The 18,721-nt window shown below is 40.9% G+C and overlaps 1 protein-coding gene across 2 annotated transcripts; it reads right to left on the bottom strand.

Moving 5' to 3' along the window:
* Positions 1-4,013: 4,013 nt before the first annotated feature.
* Positions 4,014-6,749, bottom strand: LOC132486642 (HMG box transcription factor BBX-like). 2 transcript variants are annotated; one of them, XM_060094129.1, is made up of 2 exons: positions 4,547-6,749; positions 4,014-4,456 (listed from the first exon to the last, which is right to left on the bottom strand). In XM_060094129.1, the coding sequence occupies exons 1-2, from the start codon at positions 6,747-6,749 to the stop codon at positions 4,014-4,016; spliced, it is 2,646 nt and encodes an 881-aa protein (XP_059950112.1). The 2 variants fall into 2 exon arrangements, with proteins under 2 accessions (XP_059950112.1, XP_059950103.1); XM_060094120.1 differs by having other exon boundaries at positions 4,014-6,749.
* Between the last annotated feature and the right edge of the window lie 11,972 nt (positions 6,750-18,721).

The following is an 18,721-nucleotide window of genomic DNA, read 5'->3' as shown; positions in this document are numbered from 1 at the left end:
GGATGCTGGCCTCCAGCCTCCAGCTGCTGGTCTCCAGACCACTTAGGATTCATACAGTAGTTTAACAGGCAGCATGGTCCCACTGCTTCACATTAATGCCAAATGCCAAACTTGGAACAGAGCTACTTGATATTCCCCATCCCTCCCCCGGAACTGTATAAACAAAACATGTCATTCAGTTTTCAGCTTACTCCTAGTGCTGTATCGATTTATAATCTGCTTGAGATTTTACATAGGTGCAAACATTTCCAGAGGATGAGCCAAGGACTACAGAGTGCAAACAAAATTTTCTATGACTCAGGCAGAGTAGCATCTGACTTGATAAGAGAGTGACAGGGATTACACAAGTTGGATTCTAAATAACCAGACCCGTTCAGATGCTTCATTTTGTTCACAGTGTTCGATCACTTTTTTTCTCGGCAGCAGTTTGAATGGCAGGAACTATAATAACAGTGATAACGTGGGAATGAGTTGAGCATGGCTTTGAGGGGGCACTGGTAGAAAGCTCATCTGACGGAATTAAATAAATAAATTTTCGGGGGGGAAAAGACTGTCAGAATTACAATGGTATGATATATCCTTTTAAAAAAGAGGGCTTTAAAGAATTCACCATTTTCATCTAAAATCTGGGACCTAACCTAGTTTGGGGATAAGAACCTGTGTCTTCAAAGTGGCTGTGGGACCTTTTGCCTTTTCCTGGCCTCATTACAGTTATCCAAACAAATAAACACTTAAGAAGGGCGTCTTACAGTATTTTCTCTCTTTCACTCAGCTTCTTGGAGCTGCAGCTTCAGTAACTATAGTATACTCTACACACTTCAAAATTACATAGGAAAATACCCAGAATAACTAAATAAATAAAAGGCTAAAGAAAACTGGAACAGTACTGTGTCTCCATCTGAGACTAAATCATCCACTTCCAGCAACACAGAGAAGGGCTAGGACAATTTTGTTCCAAAGATTTATATACAGGTTTGAATCTAGAAATTAAGGTAAAAGCATAAATATTGAGAATTTCAACTAGATTCAGAATGGTTTCAGAAAGATATGATACAACAATTTAGAATAAAACAAAGGCAGAAGAGCATCATATTTTGGTTTGCTTGAAATATATATAAGGTGCAACAACTTTTTCTCTTGAGGATGCTTGTGGGACAAATGTTAGTGTAGATGGTGTTTGCTGGCAGATTAAGGTACACACCATAGCAATATGATTTTCTAAAATAAAAAAGAATGAGAGAAGTGAAATGAAAATGATAAATGGGGGAGGGTACTACATGTTGGTCTGCAATATTTGTGCTCACAAATGTTGTTACCTGAAAATACCAACACCCCTCTCCAGTGGATTCAGGGCATGAGAAAAGCACTATTTTTGAAATCAAGACATTACTCAGAGAAATGACAAGGTGAGTGTCTAAAAGACTATAGAACTTTGCAGGATTTCTGCTACTCTCAGTGCCTAACCGCTTAAAAATTAAGCATGTCTACAAAAAGGTGGGTTTTTTTTTTTTCTAAAGTACCTGAAAACAGTCGTATCCAGTAGGTCGCCCTCCACCCCGACCCCTGCCTAAGGGAAAAGCCACTGAGGTTTAGGAAAAGCAGATCAAGTAAGATATATTAATCACATAGAAAAAAGTCATCTTTTGTTTTGCTTCTTTTTAAGAAAGGTCCCATGAATATACAGCACTCTGTTAAGGAACTCTAGTGAAATGTAATCAGAGGACTGGAGGAGAGGGCACTGGCAAAAATAGACCTATTCTAACATGTTCTAGAGAATAACAAGTTAGTGCCATTGTCAAGGTGCATGTTCTGCACCAAACAACTTTTGTTGTTGATTTTATTTTTTATTTTTTTGGATTTTAGCTAATTATAATTTTTAAATCACTGCTAGCAAGTGGTCCAGAAACTCCAACAGCCACCAACACTGGGACCCAGCAATTTTCAAACATTCACTTTGTGTTTCGAAATTTAGAAAATATTAATACAACAGCATCGTAGTAAAAATATCATGCTAAAATCTGGGGTTGCTCACCTGATTTATTTCTGTGTGAATGGGGCTAAGCTTCTGCCTCTGATTAACCTTGCTTACTAATTCCTTCTTCCTCCATGCCCACAAGGAATATGCATTTTTGAGGACACCGTTCCAATGCCCTGATGCCCTCTTTACCTGCTTTGAAAAAAAAAAAAGCCCAAATCTCTCTGTTCTTTTTCAATTCTGTTAGTATGTTGTACATATTTTCCAGCACCGAAACTGAAGTAACATCTACAACCGTGAAAAGCTAAACCTAGTCAGTACTAATAGAGTCATTTTTTGGTATGGCTATTAGGTCAAATTACAATGAGAAAAAAAATCATCATTACAATTCAGTCAAGTATAAATAAGATAGCTAGATAAAACCTTGTAAACTGTCACCATTTAGAGATCTAATTCAAAAGTTTCAAACTTGAACTAACACTATCAAAATTCCGCCAGTTTGAAAACCAGTAAAAATTATTGCTGGAATCCAATACTTAAAAGTTGGTAGTTTGTGCTGTGATGCAAGAGTGGGGAAATACTTTGTGCTATGGAACAAATACCCTGTAAAATCTGTAGCCGAAGACTAATTTTGATTTATCACTTTGCATCTGTTGCTAAGAAACAAGATACTGTGAACGTCAGGTGATGGAGTCAATATGTTGAATGTTCTAAGCCACTTAATCCAGTTGCACTGGCATATGTATGGTTGGTTTTATGTTCAAAAGCAACAAAACATGAAAAGGAAACAGGAAACTTGCAGGTGGATCTATAACTGCGAGTCCCACTCTGGTCAGGCACACCTCCCTCATCAATACCTCCGTAACCACAAAAACTCAAAATGGCTCTAAACACCTGCAGTGCCAATTAGGCTGTGCATAGCAATTGCTACCCGTCCAGTCTGTCTGGGATGGATGTAAAAGGGCTGTAGCTCAAAGACCACACAAAGTGAGTGTGTCTTCAATGTGTTCTGAATAGTGAAGTAATCCTAAGGTCACTTCTGAATACTATTTTTCTTTTTTTGTCTGTATGAACGATCCATTGGTCACTCAGACCCTTGTGTAAAAATAAAAGAATCCTCAAGGCATGAAAACATCAGTAATCTGTAATCTGCTGGACTCTTCCCCTGTCTGGGAAAATATTCGCCACAATTGGACCCAAGCAAATTCTTCTTGGTCACTCAAGGCTAAGAAAAAAATTCTGCTTGTAAGAACTGTAATTTTTCTTCTTCTCTCTCTTTCTCTTTGTGCCAGCAAACTACCACTCTGGTGGCAAATATAAAAGTGCAGAATATATGGACCACAAGGCCGAGCATACACCGCTAACAGCGGTACATCTGCCTGCCCGTGCTGTTTGGGAGTCTCTGGAAGAGGCTTTTTAATATTATTCTACAATGTAAATGTAGGTATAGCCTATTATATAAACCATCTTAGAACATAAACCTCCATGTACAAAAAAGACTAAGAATATCTAATAATAACTAGTGCAGTGTGTCAGTTTTTGTTTTTTTGCTTTTGGTTTTTGTTTTGAAAGAATAACTAGGTAATATATGAAACTAGTTTCACACTCTCTGGTTGGCAAAAGAGATGCTGGATGAGCTACAGTAAAGGCAGCCTTTTACCAAGTTACCACCTATTACCATCAAAAGCCTTCCATAGAAAGCAAAGCTCTAGGATCATCCCATTTCTGCTCATTATCAGACAGACAACATCACCCTCAAAGACTCTGGGTTCTGAAAGAACAAACTGGCCCAGGGTGCCAACTTCTGCTTCAAGTGAATCTGGGCCGTGTAGGGCAACAAGCACTTGTTTGCTGTCTCTATCTGCCACCACATGGACTCACTAGCATCTCTCAATAAAGACAAGGCTAGGGTAGTAGGTAAAGCACAATGTTTTACAATTAAAGGGCGCTTCACTGGTCAGCGCAAGAAATAAGTACAGGAGTCGGGGGCATTTCTTTTGGCTGTCCATCATGGGGGAGCGGAGTTGATCTCTGACTTCTATGCATGTTCCATGGCAGCCACTTCGGCCGGCACAGCGAGGCTGAAGAACGCAGACACGGCGGGCATCTCCGGGGTGCTGCTCCGCGTCTCCGTGGCCTCTCGGTTGTGTGAGCATTCGTCATTGCAGCCTGTCTCGGTCACCTTAACAAGACTCCTCTGCAGGTGTTCCTTTGGTTTGTCATCCAAAGTACCTCCTGCTGGTGATACCCGGCCATCTGCTGTCCTGACAAGGTGTGTGATCTTGGTTTTCCTTGCTTTTCTCTTTTGACTGCCCACCAAGGGTTCTTGCGCCCTTGTTGGCTCTGGAGTGTTGGGAATGGATGGGGCATTTGTAACCTTATAAGCAGGCTCTGTGGTGTTTCTGTCTTCTGAAAATATGGCTTCTGTAGGGTGAATGGCAGCCAAGAAGAGTTGCTTGTTTGACCATTTATCCCCACTTCCTTTTTCCGGAACATTAGGCTTCTCCTTTTTGTGCTTGTATTTGCTGACAATTTTGTGGAATAAGTTCTTTTTCTGAGACTGGAAAGGACCTTTGCTGGTTTGGGTCGGTTCTGAGGACATATGTCCGGTCTTCTTCTTTTTTCTTGGGACAGGTACACATTTCTGGTCAAATGTAACAGGACTATACTGAGGGAGGCTGTTGAATTTCTTTTCAAATTCTTCATCCAGCTTTGCTGAGCCAAGGAGAGAGTCTTCCTTTGGCTTTGTCTTCTTGAACTTCTTGCTTCCACTGGTCCCACTCTGGTGAAATGTCCAGCTTTCTTCATGCCAACACTCTTCATGATCAGAGGACTTTCCTTTTCCTGACCTTCGTTTCCCTCTGCCAACATTAGCTCGCAGAGAGGTGAGCATACCCTCAGACACCAGGGTTTTATAAAGAGCACCTTTGCAAGACCTCTCAGATTTCCGGGAGCCACAAGTCTCTATTTTTCTGTGACACTCACTGTCCTCAGGCTTGGCCTGTCCCGATAGACTGGGTGGTAATGCATCCTCCGTAGGGGTCAAAGGTTCTGCTTTTATACCCTCTGGGACCTCACCAGAAATGTTCTTGCTGGCAGAAATACTGATAAAATCTTGAGGTCTTGACTCTTGGGTGGTGTCTGAGGATCTCTCCTTTGACATTTTCTTCTCTCTTGATTTCACTTTCTTCTTTGGTGGCTTGGCATCCAAAATGCTTCCCTTGCCACTCGAGGATGTATGCACCTGCTTGCGAGGGGTATCTCCAAGCTTCTCGATGCCCCAGTCTCCCTTTGCAACAGCTTCAATGGTGTACATGACACTCTCGATATCAGATTCCGAGGACTGCCTCTTTTTGCAAGTCTTCTTGGGTGTGGATTTATCATTTCCCTGTCGATCCATTTTGGTTTTCTTCTTTTCCTTTTTTAGCTTTTCTGGTTTGCTTAACGCTGTGGGAATCTCGATGATCCTAATGCCATGAGGATGGCACATGTGATCCTTCCTACTGGGAACATCGCTTATTATTATCTTGCTACTGCCAGAGTAAGAAAAATCAGGGAAGTGACTACATTTTTGATCTTCCTCTAATTCTTCCTTTTTAATTGCTTTAGGAGCTTCCATTTTTATACCCATTATATCATCCATTCGCAGCTCCTCAAAATTTCTTAATTCCTTAGAATCTCTTACATTTTCCTTAGCTGATTTTTCAAATTCTGCTTCTTTCTGGAACCTGGCTTCATCTATTTTCTCCATTTTCATTTCTCTTTCTTCCTTGCCCTTCTCCAGTTCTTGAATTCTTCCGCCATCTGATTCTTTGGCTTTTATTAGCTTTGATTCTTCCATTTTCACCCCCTCTGATGCCAGGCACATCTCTGCCAGTTGAAAGAGTGCAGACTCTCCACAGCGTTTTACAGGTTCAGCACCGCCCAACTGTGAAGTCTTCGAACAGATCTCTGCAAACTGAAACAAGGCTGATGCTTGACATTGTTTTGACGGAACATCAGGGTGGGAGGTACCTGAAGATATCTCGGCAAACTGAAATAATGGTGACTCCTGACGCAATTCAGAGGATTCTGAAACATCAGGCCTGCAAGTGCCAGAGGATATCTCTGGTGTACCAAGAACATGTTCTCCAGCTAAAAGCAGCATGCTCAGGCCTCCCATTTGAGTAGGATCAGCCATCCCAAAGTTAAGCTGAGGCATTTCTTCAGGCTTTGTTTTCTTGGGGCTTGGCAAGGCTCTTGAAGAGTCAGATGGGAAGGCCCACAGTTTCTCCCGTGGATTGACAGTGGATGTTGGGGATTTCACAGGCTTGTTTGTGGTAGCACACCATTTGTAGCCAGGATTTGCTTTCATAAATGCATGTTTATACTCCTTGGCCATGTCTGTGTATTTCTGCTTTTCCTTTGGATCGAGAACAGCCCACCAATCAGCTAGTATCTTGGTAGCACCTCGGTTATCAAGCCTGTTCCTGTGTTCCTGACGTACAAGAGAGCGATGACGTTTGCAAAATAAGAGAAATGCATTCATTGGTCTCCGGGCTCGCTGTTCTGGTGATTCATCATCTTCAGTTTCACCATCTTGCTCTAGACCCGCGGCCCCAAGAAGTTGAACCTTATCAATATCCTCCTCTTGGTCTTCCTCTTCTTCCTCTTCTGAAAAGTCAAGAAGTTTCTTTGCTAGCAATGGATGCCACTGAAGGCACTTTCGTTTTGGTCGTTTTCCAGCTCCTTCTCCTTCTGCGGAATAATCTTTATTTCTATGACTGCCTTTCATTACTCTGACCGGTCAAGTCAAGACTTTCCATCGTGAGTTCAATGGAACATCGGAACTTCCAGCTTCTGTGATGCAGCAGAATTCCAGGAAGGCAAACGGAAAGTACACAGGGAGGAAGATGAACTGCGGCAAAGCCTGTGTCCTATGATACTGACCGCGCGGGTTCGCCGGGCGTGAGGGCGTGTGTGTGGCTCGCCCTCAGCGGCCAGTCAGGGCTTCTCTATGGGAAAGTGGAGAGAGAGGAGCTCGCGGAGCCACTCGGCCTCCCTTCACTGTACACTCCAAGATTCTGATGTTTAAAGAGTGACTCTCATAACCACTAAGGACCTACTCTATAGCACAGGGAACTATACTCAATATTTTGTAATAACCTATAATGGAAAAGAATCTGAAGAAGAATATATATATATGAATCACTGTGCTGTACACCTAAAACTAACACAACATTGTAAATCAACTATACTTCAACTTAAAATGATGAATTAATTAATCTAATTAAATACAATTTCTTCCCTAAAAAAATAAGAATGACTCTCAACTCTTCTAAACATATAAAATATTTTCTTAAACCTTAATCCACCCACTCCTGACACGTTAGGACCTGAGGCAAGACTGCGCTGTGCTGGAGGCTGAGGCCCTGCCCTCCAGCTCTGGGTCTGCCCCGTGTCCTGTAGGGCCTTGCTTACGGGACGGAACGTGGACGCCCAGCCACGTAGCCAAGCTCCCACCTCCCCTGCTGCACACAGATGAGCTTGGCCCCCTGGGGCCTGCAAGCGTCACATCTGTGGCTGGGCTCGTCTTCTAGACCATGGTCGTCACCTGGAAGCTTCTTAGAAATGCAGAATCTCAGGTCCCACCCAGACCTACTGAACAGTAGTCTACTTTTTCATAAAATCTCTACGTGACTTATGTGCAAGTTAGAGCTTGAGAGCCTTTGCTCTCACGTGGGAGGCTGAGGTCAGAGGCACCCATCTCTTAAGTTTAAGAGACTCCCTGTTAAAATGCTTTGTTCGTCTTCTGACCTCTGAAGGACTTGAGAAGATTCTGGCCAATGATCAGTTCTGTTCAATTCCTTGTTGGACTTAAGGTACATTCCAAACCATAGCTGATTTTTCCTCTTATACATTTCATTTTTTTCGGTCAGGTAATTTTCCTTAAGCTGTATTCTTAGTCAGAATGCACCCCACCCACCCTACTCTGTCAATATCACCTGCATCAGGGTGGCCACCTCTTCCGTGAAGCCCACCGCAATACCCCCAAGGAAGAGCTTCCGTTCTGACCCCATCCTCCTTAGTTGAAAACTCTGGTAGCACATTCACTGGGTCGGCTCTGGTTATACAACTGAATCCTCCATGAGACAATCAGCTCCCTGACATAGGAGCTGAGTCCCATTCAGATTTAGATTCTCCATTGCCCATAGCTGAGTCTATCAGATTTTAAATACACATGTGAAATTAAATCTGCCTCTCTTAAGTTTATTTTTGTGGCTCCTGCAATTCTCTGCTTGTGCCAGAAAGGAGATGAAAATAGCCCTGCAATTTTAATGAAGGTGGGTTTTACTCCTGGGTCTTACCACATTTAGGAAAGTGTATACATTTTGTACTTTCATGCAAAATTGTGCTTGGCACCGACCTGGTGGTCACGAAGGGAAGCAAGGGTGTTCTTCGATGAGAATTCTTGGGCAGCTGGGTCTAGTTCTGTTAGTGAACAGTATTCAAATGGAGGAATTGCTTTAGCTTGGAAAGTAGACCTCAGATATAGGAGGAATAGAGCAGAAGAAAAAGGAACTTATGAAAAACGGAATACAGAAGTGTAAAGGAAAGGTCAATGTCTATGACTGGCCCAGTCTTCTGGCTGTCTGTGTCCATGGATCATAACTCAGGAGTCATGGGAGTGCAGAGAGGGGGCAGGAACCTGCAACGGGGAGTCTGTGCTCTAGTTCTGGCTCTTCTGCTAATTAACTGAGCACCTGAGAAACTCACTAAACATTTGTGGGTCTCTGTTGTCACATCTGAAACATGAATAGTTGGTCAATGCTTCTTAACCAGAGAAGAAAGCTAGAAAAATGGGGGTGGGGTAGGGGATCTTGTGCAAAGACACGTGGCCAGGTGGGACACCCAGAAATGCGTATTTGCTGGGTTTGTGATGGGCCCCAAGTATGAGGTGCCTTTCTGATATTCAGTTCTGGTTAAGCATCAGTAAATCAGATGCTCTCTTAACATTCCTTCTAGCTCAAATATTCCCCAATTTCATGACTACCAGCCCCGTAGTGAATGCATGGTTAGGAGTCTACGGGTCTGGCAGACACTGCTGGTTGTACCCCTCTTCCTTTAGGAACAAAACCCAAAGTTTTTGCTCCGCACACGCCTCCCAGAATAACTATTACATTTCCCAGCTTTCCTTTCGGGATGTCCGTGGACTAAATTCTGGCCAAAGGGAAGTGGTGAGTGTAGGTTCTGGGAGCGCTCTTAAAAGACAGAGGTGTGCCCTCTTGCTTCTTCTTGCTGACAGGCATGCATAGATGATAGTGGAAGATGGGCCAGCTGGGTCAGTGCCGGACATGGGAGCTGCCATAGGAGATGGGAGGGAACCAAGACAGTGTGGCCTGGGTCCAGGATACCAGGGAGTCGTGTCAGGAGGGAACTTCTACCCCCAGGCTTCCTTTATGTGTGAGAGAAAGACATTATCATCTAGTTAAAGTAACTGCAATTTTCCTCTTACTCTTTCTTTCAGCCAAACCCATTTTAAACTAAAACAATATGGAGCATGGAAAAGACTTTACGGACTCCAGTTACGCTTCCCAATCTTCATGTCAGCAGAAATTAAATGTCTGTTTACTGTGGCTTCTTGTTTTCTACTTCTGTAAGTGTAGTATGTTTATAAGACAGAGAATACTATTGTCTTTTACAGAGAGCACTTCTTTCACAGCCAAAAATTCATGGAGAGGTATCACAATTTTAGGAAGCACAGATTTCTTTTTATGATTTTATCTTATTCTCTACAAACATATATTATTTCCTTACCATATGCCATATATATATATATAAATATATATATATATATATATATATAATTTTTGCCCTCAAAAATGGTCAGTCACCATTAATTTTGTGTGAAATTTGGTAGGACCTGAACTACAGTGAAATACCAAGAACTGCCATTTAAATTACATATTATTGCTAATAATTGTTATGACTGGCATTAAGCAAACATGTGGTGTTGAGTTTTTTAAACGCTTCTACATTTTTTTTGAAAGTTTGGGCTTTGACAAGAGCTCATTAGGAAAAAACCTTTAATTCTTTTCCTTCTTATTTATAGTTGAACAAAAGCGCACACCTCCACACACCATATATGTATACGATAATGGAATTTGTTTCTTGTGAACTTGCATTTAGCCTGTGAAAATTACCTTTAATGACTTTGAAAGATATTGTGCTTTTTGCACATTTTAAGTTTCTGATGGGGGACAGGGATGAGGGGCAGTGATGGGAGGATGGTGAAAGAAAAATTATATATATACATATACATATATAGAGAGATATAGATATAGATATAGATATAGATATAAAATTCAGGGCATAAGACCTGCAAAATTCTGGGATTAAAAGTCATGTGAATAATCGTTTCCATTTCCAAACCTCTCTTAATAAATAATGGTAAAATGCCACAGTAGATATTTCAGGCCATTTAATAAAACTCTCTTTCTCTGTCTCTCTGTCTCCCTTCTCTCATACACACACACACACACAGCACACCCCAAAACAAACTCATTCTCACATACAGAATAGAAACTAAACCAAATCAAAGAAAGATGATTGGGTGGGGAAAGGAAATGGGGACTCTTATGAAGAGCTCTCTCTGTTTACCTTCATTCCTCTCATCCGGGTCAGTGTAGATGGAAGCCAGAGTAAAGAGGGAAAAGATAACAAAAGCCAATAAAATGAATGCCATTTCCAGGTTGGTAAATGGAAGCTCCATGAAAGACCACAAACTTCTTCGCCTGCAATAGAAAGCAGACACTGGCTTAGTATACCCTGGTCCAGAGAGAACTTGTTGAGTAATTATTTATTGTAGAATGAGATTTACTAAGACTTTTTAAGATACTTCTGTGCACCTGGAACAACACACCTGGCACTAGCAGAAATGGAGGGTGCTCTCGTTTTTTGAAATTTGGCATCAGTCTTGGTGTAATTGAACTTAGACTTTGCTGTGTAGACTGGAGGAGAACATGGGAGTCTGAAGGGCAGAGTCAATTTATGTTTTATGAGCTTTTTGGACAAAACCCTGGGAGTAAAGTTAGAGTATATTTCATATCATGAAGGAAAAAATAATGTTGGTTTCTATCTCACTGACCACACCCAGGTTCAGAGTAATGTTCTTGTGCCTGAAGTTATCCAGCGTTTGCCAACCAGGTGATAAATCTACAATGGAAGCAATTTTTAGTGAAGAAACCATAGTCTTCAGAGTAGCTGGATCAAACTCAACCCAAATAAAGATAAATGTGTTAACAATTCAACCATGAGAACTTCCAATCTCAGACTCGAAAAAGGAGAGCTCATGTGTCTAGAAAGGAAAGCATAGTTCCATTGGGGGGAAAGGATAACATCTAGCTGGAAATAACCTCTGTCTTTCTGTCTTTCAATGTTTACTACATAAATGGAAAATATTTAAAACACTGCAGACATATGTGGGAATGTGATAATTTTAAGAAGACCCAAAGAAAGAGATTTCACATCTTTCCACTGCAACGCATTCCAAAGTCTTTATTTACTGTCTATTTTAGGGAAATAACTTATTGGGGTCTTTCACCTAAGGGTTCAGTCTCCTTTAAATATATTTTTTAAATGACTTCATCATACCCTGTAGTTGAGAGACAAGATTTGAGGTGGGAGTTAGGCTTGCTCTCTTTCCTAGTTGCAGTCTTCCAGTGTTGCTATAGCAGAACAGAGGTGGGTGAGGGGATAATAAGTTCTTTAAAATCTGCTGGTTTTGAACAGATTTCTGATTCTTTTTTTTTCTTTTGGACATACTTCTTACAATTGACAATAGTTTGGGGGATATTGATCAGAAGTCTGTAGCTTTTCGTAGGTTTGTAGGACAGAAAATTAGACATGGAATTTATGTGTCATAGGTATGCACATGTTAAGATATGAAGAATACTACCGGGGCTTCCCTGGTGGCGCAGTGGTTGAGAATCCGCCTGCCAATGCAGGGGACACGGGTTCGAGCCCTGGTCTGGGAAGATCCCACATGCCGTGGAGCAACTAGGCCCGTGGGCCACAACTACTGAGCCTGCGCGTCTGGAGCTTGTGTTCCACAACAAGAGAGGCCGCGACAGTGAGAGGCCCGCGCACCGTGATGAAGAGAGGCCCCGGCTCGCCGCAACTAGAGAAAGCCACGCACAGAAACGAAGACCCAACACAGCCAAAAATAAATAAATTAAATTACAAAAAAAAAAAGAATACTACCAAGGGGGTTAAGATGTATCTTGGAAATTTTTCACATCAGTGCACATTGGTCGAGCTTATTCTGGTTACTGGAAGCTGAGCATTCTAGAGTATGGCTCTACTGTCATTTAACCACTCATATTGATGGGAATTTGGGTTCCTTCTAATTTTTTGTCATTGCCAACAACGCAGCAAAAAATATTTTGTTGTAAATATAAATTTGCACACAGGTACACATATCTCTAGGAAAGATTTATAGAAGTAGAACTGCTGGATGTATAAACTTTTGAAATGTTCCTTCACAAATTTCCCTGAAATTTACAACCTTATCAGTACTATATGTAAAGAACTGGTTCCCAAATCCTTCCTCAACACTCCCTCTTTCGGTTTCCCCCCCAATTTGAAGTTAAAAATACGATCTCATGTTTAAATTGGCTTTTCCCTGATTTCTAGTGAGGTTGAACATTTTTTTATGTGTTGATTTATTATTTATACAGTTTGCTCTGTGAATAACTTGTCTTTATCTTTTGCCCAGTTTTAAACTGGGCATTTGTAATTTTCTCACTGATTTGTAGACACTCATTATAAACTTTGGATAAAAAATTCCTTTCAGGGCTTCCCTGGTGGCGCAGTGGTTGAGAGTCTGCCTGCCGATGCAGGGGACGCGGGTTCGTCCCTAGGTGAAGTAGGTGAAGCTTCCTTGCCCAGTCAAGATTTCTGTTGGGCTACATGTTTTTCTACAGTGACTGATTTCTGTTCTTATTTGGACTCATATTTGCAAAGAAGCACTATATGTTATGTTTCAACTTTAAATTTTAAAATACATCATATGGTCCAGAACAAAAGCAATGTTCTTAAGTACCTCTGAATGTTCAAATGTAGATGATCTATGTAAATTCAGTTAGGGATCAAAATAGCCAGACTTCTTCCAGTGAATACTGAACTGACAGTCTTTGAAAATCTTTCTCTGGAGACTTCTTACAGTAACAGGGAAAAATGTGGGTTCTTGGTCAGTTTCTCAATAAATACAGTTTCCTGAAATATCTCAGGGCTTTGTCATACCTTATACCCTTTTCAACAAAGAAAGTTGTCTTAACTATTCCCTTATAAAAAGGCATAGAGTAAGAGAATTGAGAATGTTAATTACAAATGAGATAGTGGATTTACAAACTATTAAGAGCTGCAGAACTCTTGCAATACTAAAATATTCTGAGTTTTTTTTTATTTTTTATTTTTTTGCGGTACGCGGGCCTCTCACTGCTGTGGCCTCTCCCGTTGTGGAGCACGGGCTCCGGACGCGTAGGCTCAGCAGCCATGGCTCACGGGCCCAGCCACTCCGCGGCATGTAGGATCTTCCCGGACCGGGGCACGAACCCGCGTCCCCTGCATCGGCAGGTGGACTCTCAAACACTGCGCCACCAGGGAAGCCCAATATTCTGATTTTCTATTAAATATTTTTTATTCAGTTTTAAGATCACAGTTAAAGTACTTTAGCATGTTATACACATGACTTACATGTGCAATTTTTAGAAATTAAATTAAGTATAAGATTTTGAGGAAAGAAATTATATAAACGTGTATATTGACTTTTACTACACAAACATCTAAGAAACCAATAATTCTGTTGTACCATTAAGTGGAAATCATTTATTACATGGCACGTTTACACCAACTCTAAAGACAACCAAGCCAATTTCTGAAAGCAAGAAAAATGAGCAATTCGGTCATGCTGAAAACTGTCAACAGACTTAAGACCTGGTGGCCAAATGAAGCTGTGGTTAATTTATAATAGGTAAGTAAGCAATTCAAACCTATGGGAAAAGTTCATAATCTGGTAATGTGGACTCTCAGGTGGTTTTTATTCCTTTTCGACAGATTCCTGAGAGCAAGCCATGAATGCTAAGGAAATGAGAAACATGTTGCCGAGCATGTGCTGAGCTCCAGATCACAAACCTCCCCCACCCCAGTTCTGCCGCTACGAGCTGACGCACTAAAGGGAGGTGTCAGTGGACGTGAGCACTCCCCTGAGGCCGCCAGGGGATGTGATGGTTAGTCCACGAAACGCGTGCCTCTGTGATTTAGGTTAGAGCTTGTGAGGTAAGACGTGTGGTGCGGTGCAGTGGGAGGGTGTGGAGGCATGGAATTAGGTCCTTGCTCCTCGGTAACCAGTTCTGGCCCAAGTTATTAGAAAATCTCTGGAAAGAGTAGTAATGTTCACAGTAACTAATTCTGTGCATAAAGATCAACTTAAGGAATTGACAGACCATTAGCCAGACTCATCAAGAAAAAAAGGGAGAAGACTCAAATCAATAGAATTAGAAATGAAAAAGGAGAAGTAACAACTCACGCTGCAGAAATACAAAAGATCATGAGAGATTACTACAAGCAACTCTATGCCAAAAAAATGGACAACCTGGAAGAAATGGACAAATTCTTAGAAATGCACAACCTGCCAAGACTGAATCAGGAAGAAATAGAAAATATGAATAGACCAATCACAAGCCCTGAAATTGAAACTGTGATTAAAAATCTTCCAACAAACAAAAGCCCAGGACCAGATGGCTTCACAGGCGAATTCGATCAAACATTTAGAGAAGAGCTAACACCCATCCTTCTCAAACTCTTCCAAACAATTTCAGAGGAAGGAACACTCCCAAACTCATTCTACGAGGTCACCATCACCTTGATACCAAAACCAGGCAAGGATGTCCCAAAGAAAGAAAACTACAGGCCTATATCACTGATGAACATAGATGCAAAAAGCCTCAACATAAGACTAGCTAACAGAATCCAACAGCACATTAAAAGGATCATACACCATGATCAAGTGGGGTTTATTCCAGGAATGCAAGGATTACTCAATATACGCAAATCAATCAATGTGATACACCATATTAACAAATTGAAGGAGAAAAACCATAGGATCCTCTCAATAGATGCAGAGAAAGCTTTTGACAAAATTCAACACCCATTTATGATAAAAACACTGCAGAAAGTAGGCATAGAGGGAACTTTCCTCAACCTAATCAAGGCCATATATGACAAACCCACAGCCAACATTGTCCTCAATGGTGGAAAACTGAAACCATTTCCACAAAGATCAAGAACAAGACAAGGTTGCCCACTCTCACCACTCTTATTCAACCTAGTTTTGGAGGTTTTAGCCACAGCAATCAGAGAAGAAAAGGAAATAAAAGGAATCCAAATCGGAAAAGAAGAAGTAAAGCTGTCACTGTTTGCAGATGACATGATACTATACATAGAGAATCCTAAAGATGCTACCAGAAAACTACTAGAGCTAATCAATGAATTTGGTAAAGTAGCAGGATACAAAATTAATGCACAGGAATCTCTGGCATTCCTGTACACTAATGATGAAACATCTGAAAAGGAAATCAAGAAAACACTCCCATTTACCATTGCAACAAAAAGAATAAAATATCTAGGAATAAACCTACCTAAGGAGACAAAAGACCTGTATGCAGAAAATTATAAGACACTGATGAAAGAGATTAAAGATGATACAAATAGATGGAGAGATATACCATGCTTCTGGATTGGAAGAATCAATATTGTGAAAATGACTCTACTACCCAAAGCAATCTACAGATTCAATGCAATCCCTATCAAACTACCAGTGGCATTTTTCACAGAACTAGAACAAAAAATTTCAAAATTTGTTTGGAAAAAAAAAAGACCCCGAATAGCCAAAGCAATCTTGAGAACGAAAAACGGAGCCGGAGGAATCAGGCTCCCTGACTTCAGACTATACTACAAAGCTACAGTAATCAAGACAGTGTGGTACTGGCACAGAAACAGAAAGATAGATCAATGGAACGGGATAGAAAGCCCAGAGATCAACCCATGCACATATGGTCAACTTATCTTTGATAAAGGAGGCAGGAATGTACAGTGGAGAAAGGACAGCCTCTTCAATAAGTGGTGCTGGGAAAACTGGACAGGGACATGTAAAAGTATGAGATTAGATCATTCCCTAACACCATACACAAAAATAAGCTCAAAATGGATTAAAGACCTCAATGTAAGGCCAGAAACTATCAAACTCTTAGAGGAAAACATAGGCAGAACACTCTATGACATAAATCACAGCAAGATCCTTTTGGACCCACCTCCTAGAGAAATGGAAATAAAAACAAAGATAAACAAATGGGACCTCATGAAACTTCAAAGCTTTTGCACAGCAAAGGAAACCATAAACAAGACCAAAAGACAACCCTCAGCATGGGAGAAAATATTTGCAAATGAAGCAACTGACAAAGGATTAATCTCCAAAATTTATAAGCAGCTCATGCAGCTCAATAGCAAAAAAACAAACAACCCAATCCAAAAATGGGCAGAAGACTTAAATAGGCATTTCTCCAAAGAAGATATACAGACTGCCAACAAACACATGAAAGGATGCTCAACATCATTAATCATTAGAGAAATGCAAATCAAAACTACAATGAGATATCATCTCACACCAGTCAGAATCGCCATCATCAAGAAATCTAGAAACAATAAATGCTGGAGAGGGTGTGGAGAAAGGGAACACTCTTGCACCGCTGGTGGGAATGTGAATTGGTACAGCCACTATGGAGAACAGTATGGAGGTTCCTTAAAAAACTAAAAATAGAACTACCATATGACCCAGCAATCCCACTACGAGGCATATACCCTGAGAAAACCATAATTCAAAAAGAGACCATGTACCAAAATGTTCATTGCAGCTCTATTCACAATAGCCCGGAGATAGAAACAACCTAAGTGTCCATCATCCGATGAATGGATAAAGAAGATGTGGCACATATATACAATGGAATATTACTCAGCCATAAAAAGAAACGAAACTGAGCTATTTGTAATGAGGTGGATAGACCTAGAGTCTGTCATACAGAGTGAAGTAAGTCAGAAAGAGACAGACAAATACCGTATGCTAACACATATATATGGAATTTTTTTTTAAAATATCATGAAGAACCTAGGGGTAAAACGGGCATAAAGACACAGACCTAACTTGAGAATGGACTTGAGGATATGGGGAGGGGGAAGGGTAAGCTGTGACAAAGCGAAAGAGAGGCATGGACATATATACACTACCAAACGTAAGGTAGATAGATAGTGGGAAGCAGCCGCAGAGCACAGGGAGATCAGCTCGGTGCTTTGTGACCGCCTGGAGGGGTGGGATGGGGAGGGTGGGAGGGAGGGAGATGCATGAGGGAAGGGATGTGGGAACAGATGTATATGTATGACTGATTCACTTTGTTATTAAGCAGAAACTAATAAATAAATAAATAAATAAATAAATAAATAAATAAAAAAGATCAACTTCAGGGCAGGATCAATTTTGACCACTGACTGCAACAAGGAAACAGTGGCCACCGAACTTCTAAGTACAAGGTTTCCTCTTTTCTGTTATTATTATAAATCATACCACCACAAATAAAATTTGGCCAGGAGAGGAAACTTTTTGTATGTGTGAAGAAAATGTATATTGATATTTTTAAGGAAAGCGTAGCACAAACAGATGGACGTGTATGAGGGGAATCAAATGTACTTGTCTTGTTGTTCACTCTTTTGCTGCTTCTGTTTCTAAAATGTAAGATAATGTCCCCAGTGAAAAGGACAAGGTCATTTAATATGGGGTATAATAAACTTCACTATCACTTCCAAACTATATAAAAGCAAAGCAGTCCATCAGACTCTGAATACATCACCAGACATATCTGGTAAGATGAACTGAACCACTGTTTCTTTTTTTATTGTAAGTATGAGGTTAGTCAATCTAAATAAGATAACTGTAAAATAAAAAATCCCCAAACTCAAAGAAACACAAAATCCAAATCTAATTCTTTGGGAATGCTTGTCTAAATAAAAGCAACCCCTAATTAACAATTAGTACACTCTTTATAAGGTGCAAAACAAGATCCTATGTGGGGAAAGCTAAATTTTAATTCCCACCTAACAGTCACTCTGAATACTTTATAGGTCAAATGTAATAAGAGCATTTGCTTCTACTGCCCATTTTCAGCAATACATTGTTCTCTCTGGAGAAGGTGGTTTGGGAAGTCAAAACACTGCAGTGGAAAACAGTGGCCCTGACGGTAGAAGCAAAAAAAGACAAACCTTTCAAACAGGACTTACTGGAATTAACCGTTAAAGCCGAGGTAGCCCATTAGGATTGGCCTTATCTGAGGGCTCTGTGAAGCAGTGCAATCAAAGGTGAACCTTCTCACAGCATCACGTACACCCCGACTTCCCCTTTACAAATGATGACTCCAGGCCTTGCACGACTTCCTTCCTTTTCCCCCAAGAAGCGGCGATGCTTCCCCTTTGCTGTATGGATGCTGGCCTCCAGCCTCCAGCTGCTGGTCTCCAGACCACTTAGGATTCATACAGTAGTTTAACAGGCAGCATGGTCCCACTGCTTCACATTAATGCCAAATGCCAAACTTGGAACAGAGCTACTTGATATTCCCCATCCCTCCCCCGGAACTGTATAAACAAAACATGTCATTCAGTTTT

This window comes from Mesoplodon densirostris, chromosome 1 (genome assembly GCF_025265405.1).
Source record: "Mesoplodon densirostris isolate mMesDen1 chromosome 1, mMesDen1 primary haplotype, whole genome shotgun sequence".
NCBI classification, from domain to species: domain Eukaryota; kingdom Metazoa; phylum Chordata; class Mammalia; order Artiodactyla; family Ziphiidae; genus Mesoplodon; species Mesoplodon densirostris.
Note: the sequence above shows the minus strand (reverse complement) of the source record. Positions and strands in the feature narration are given on the sequence as shown.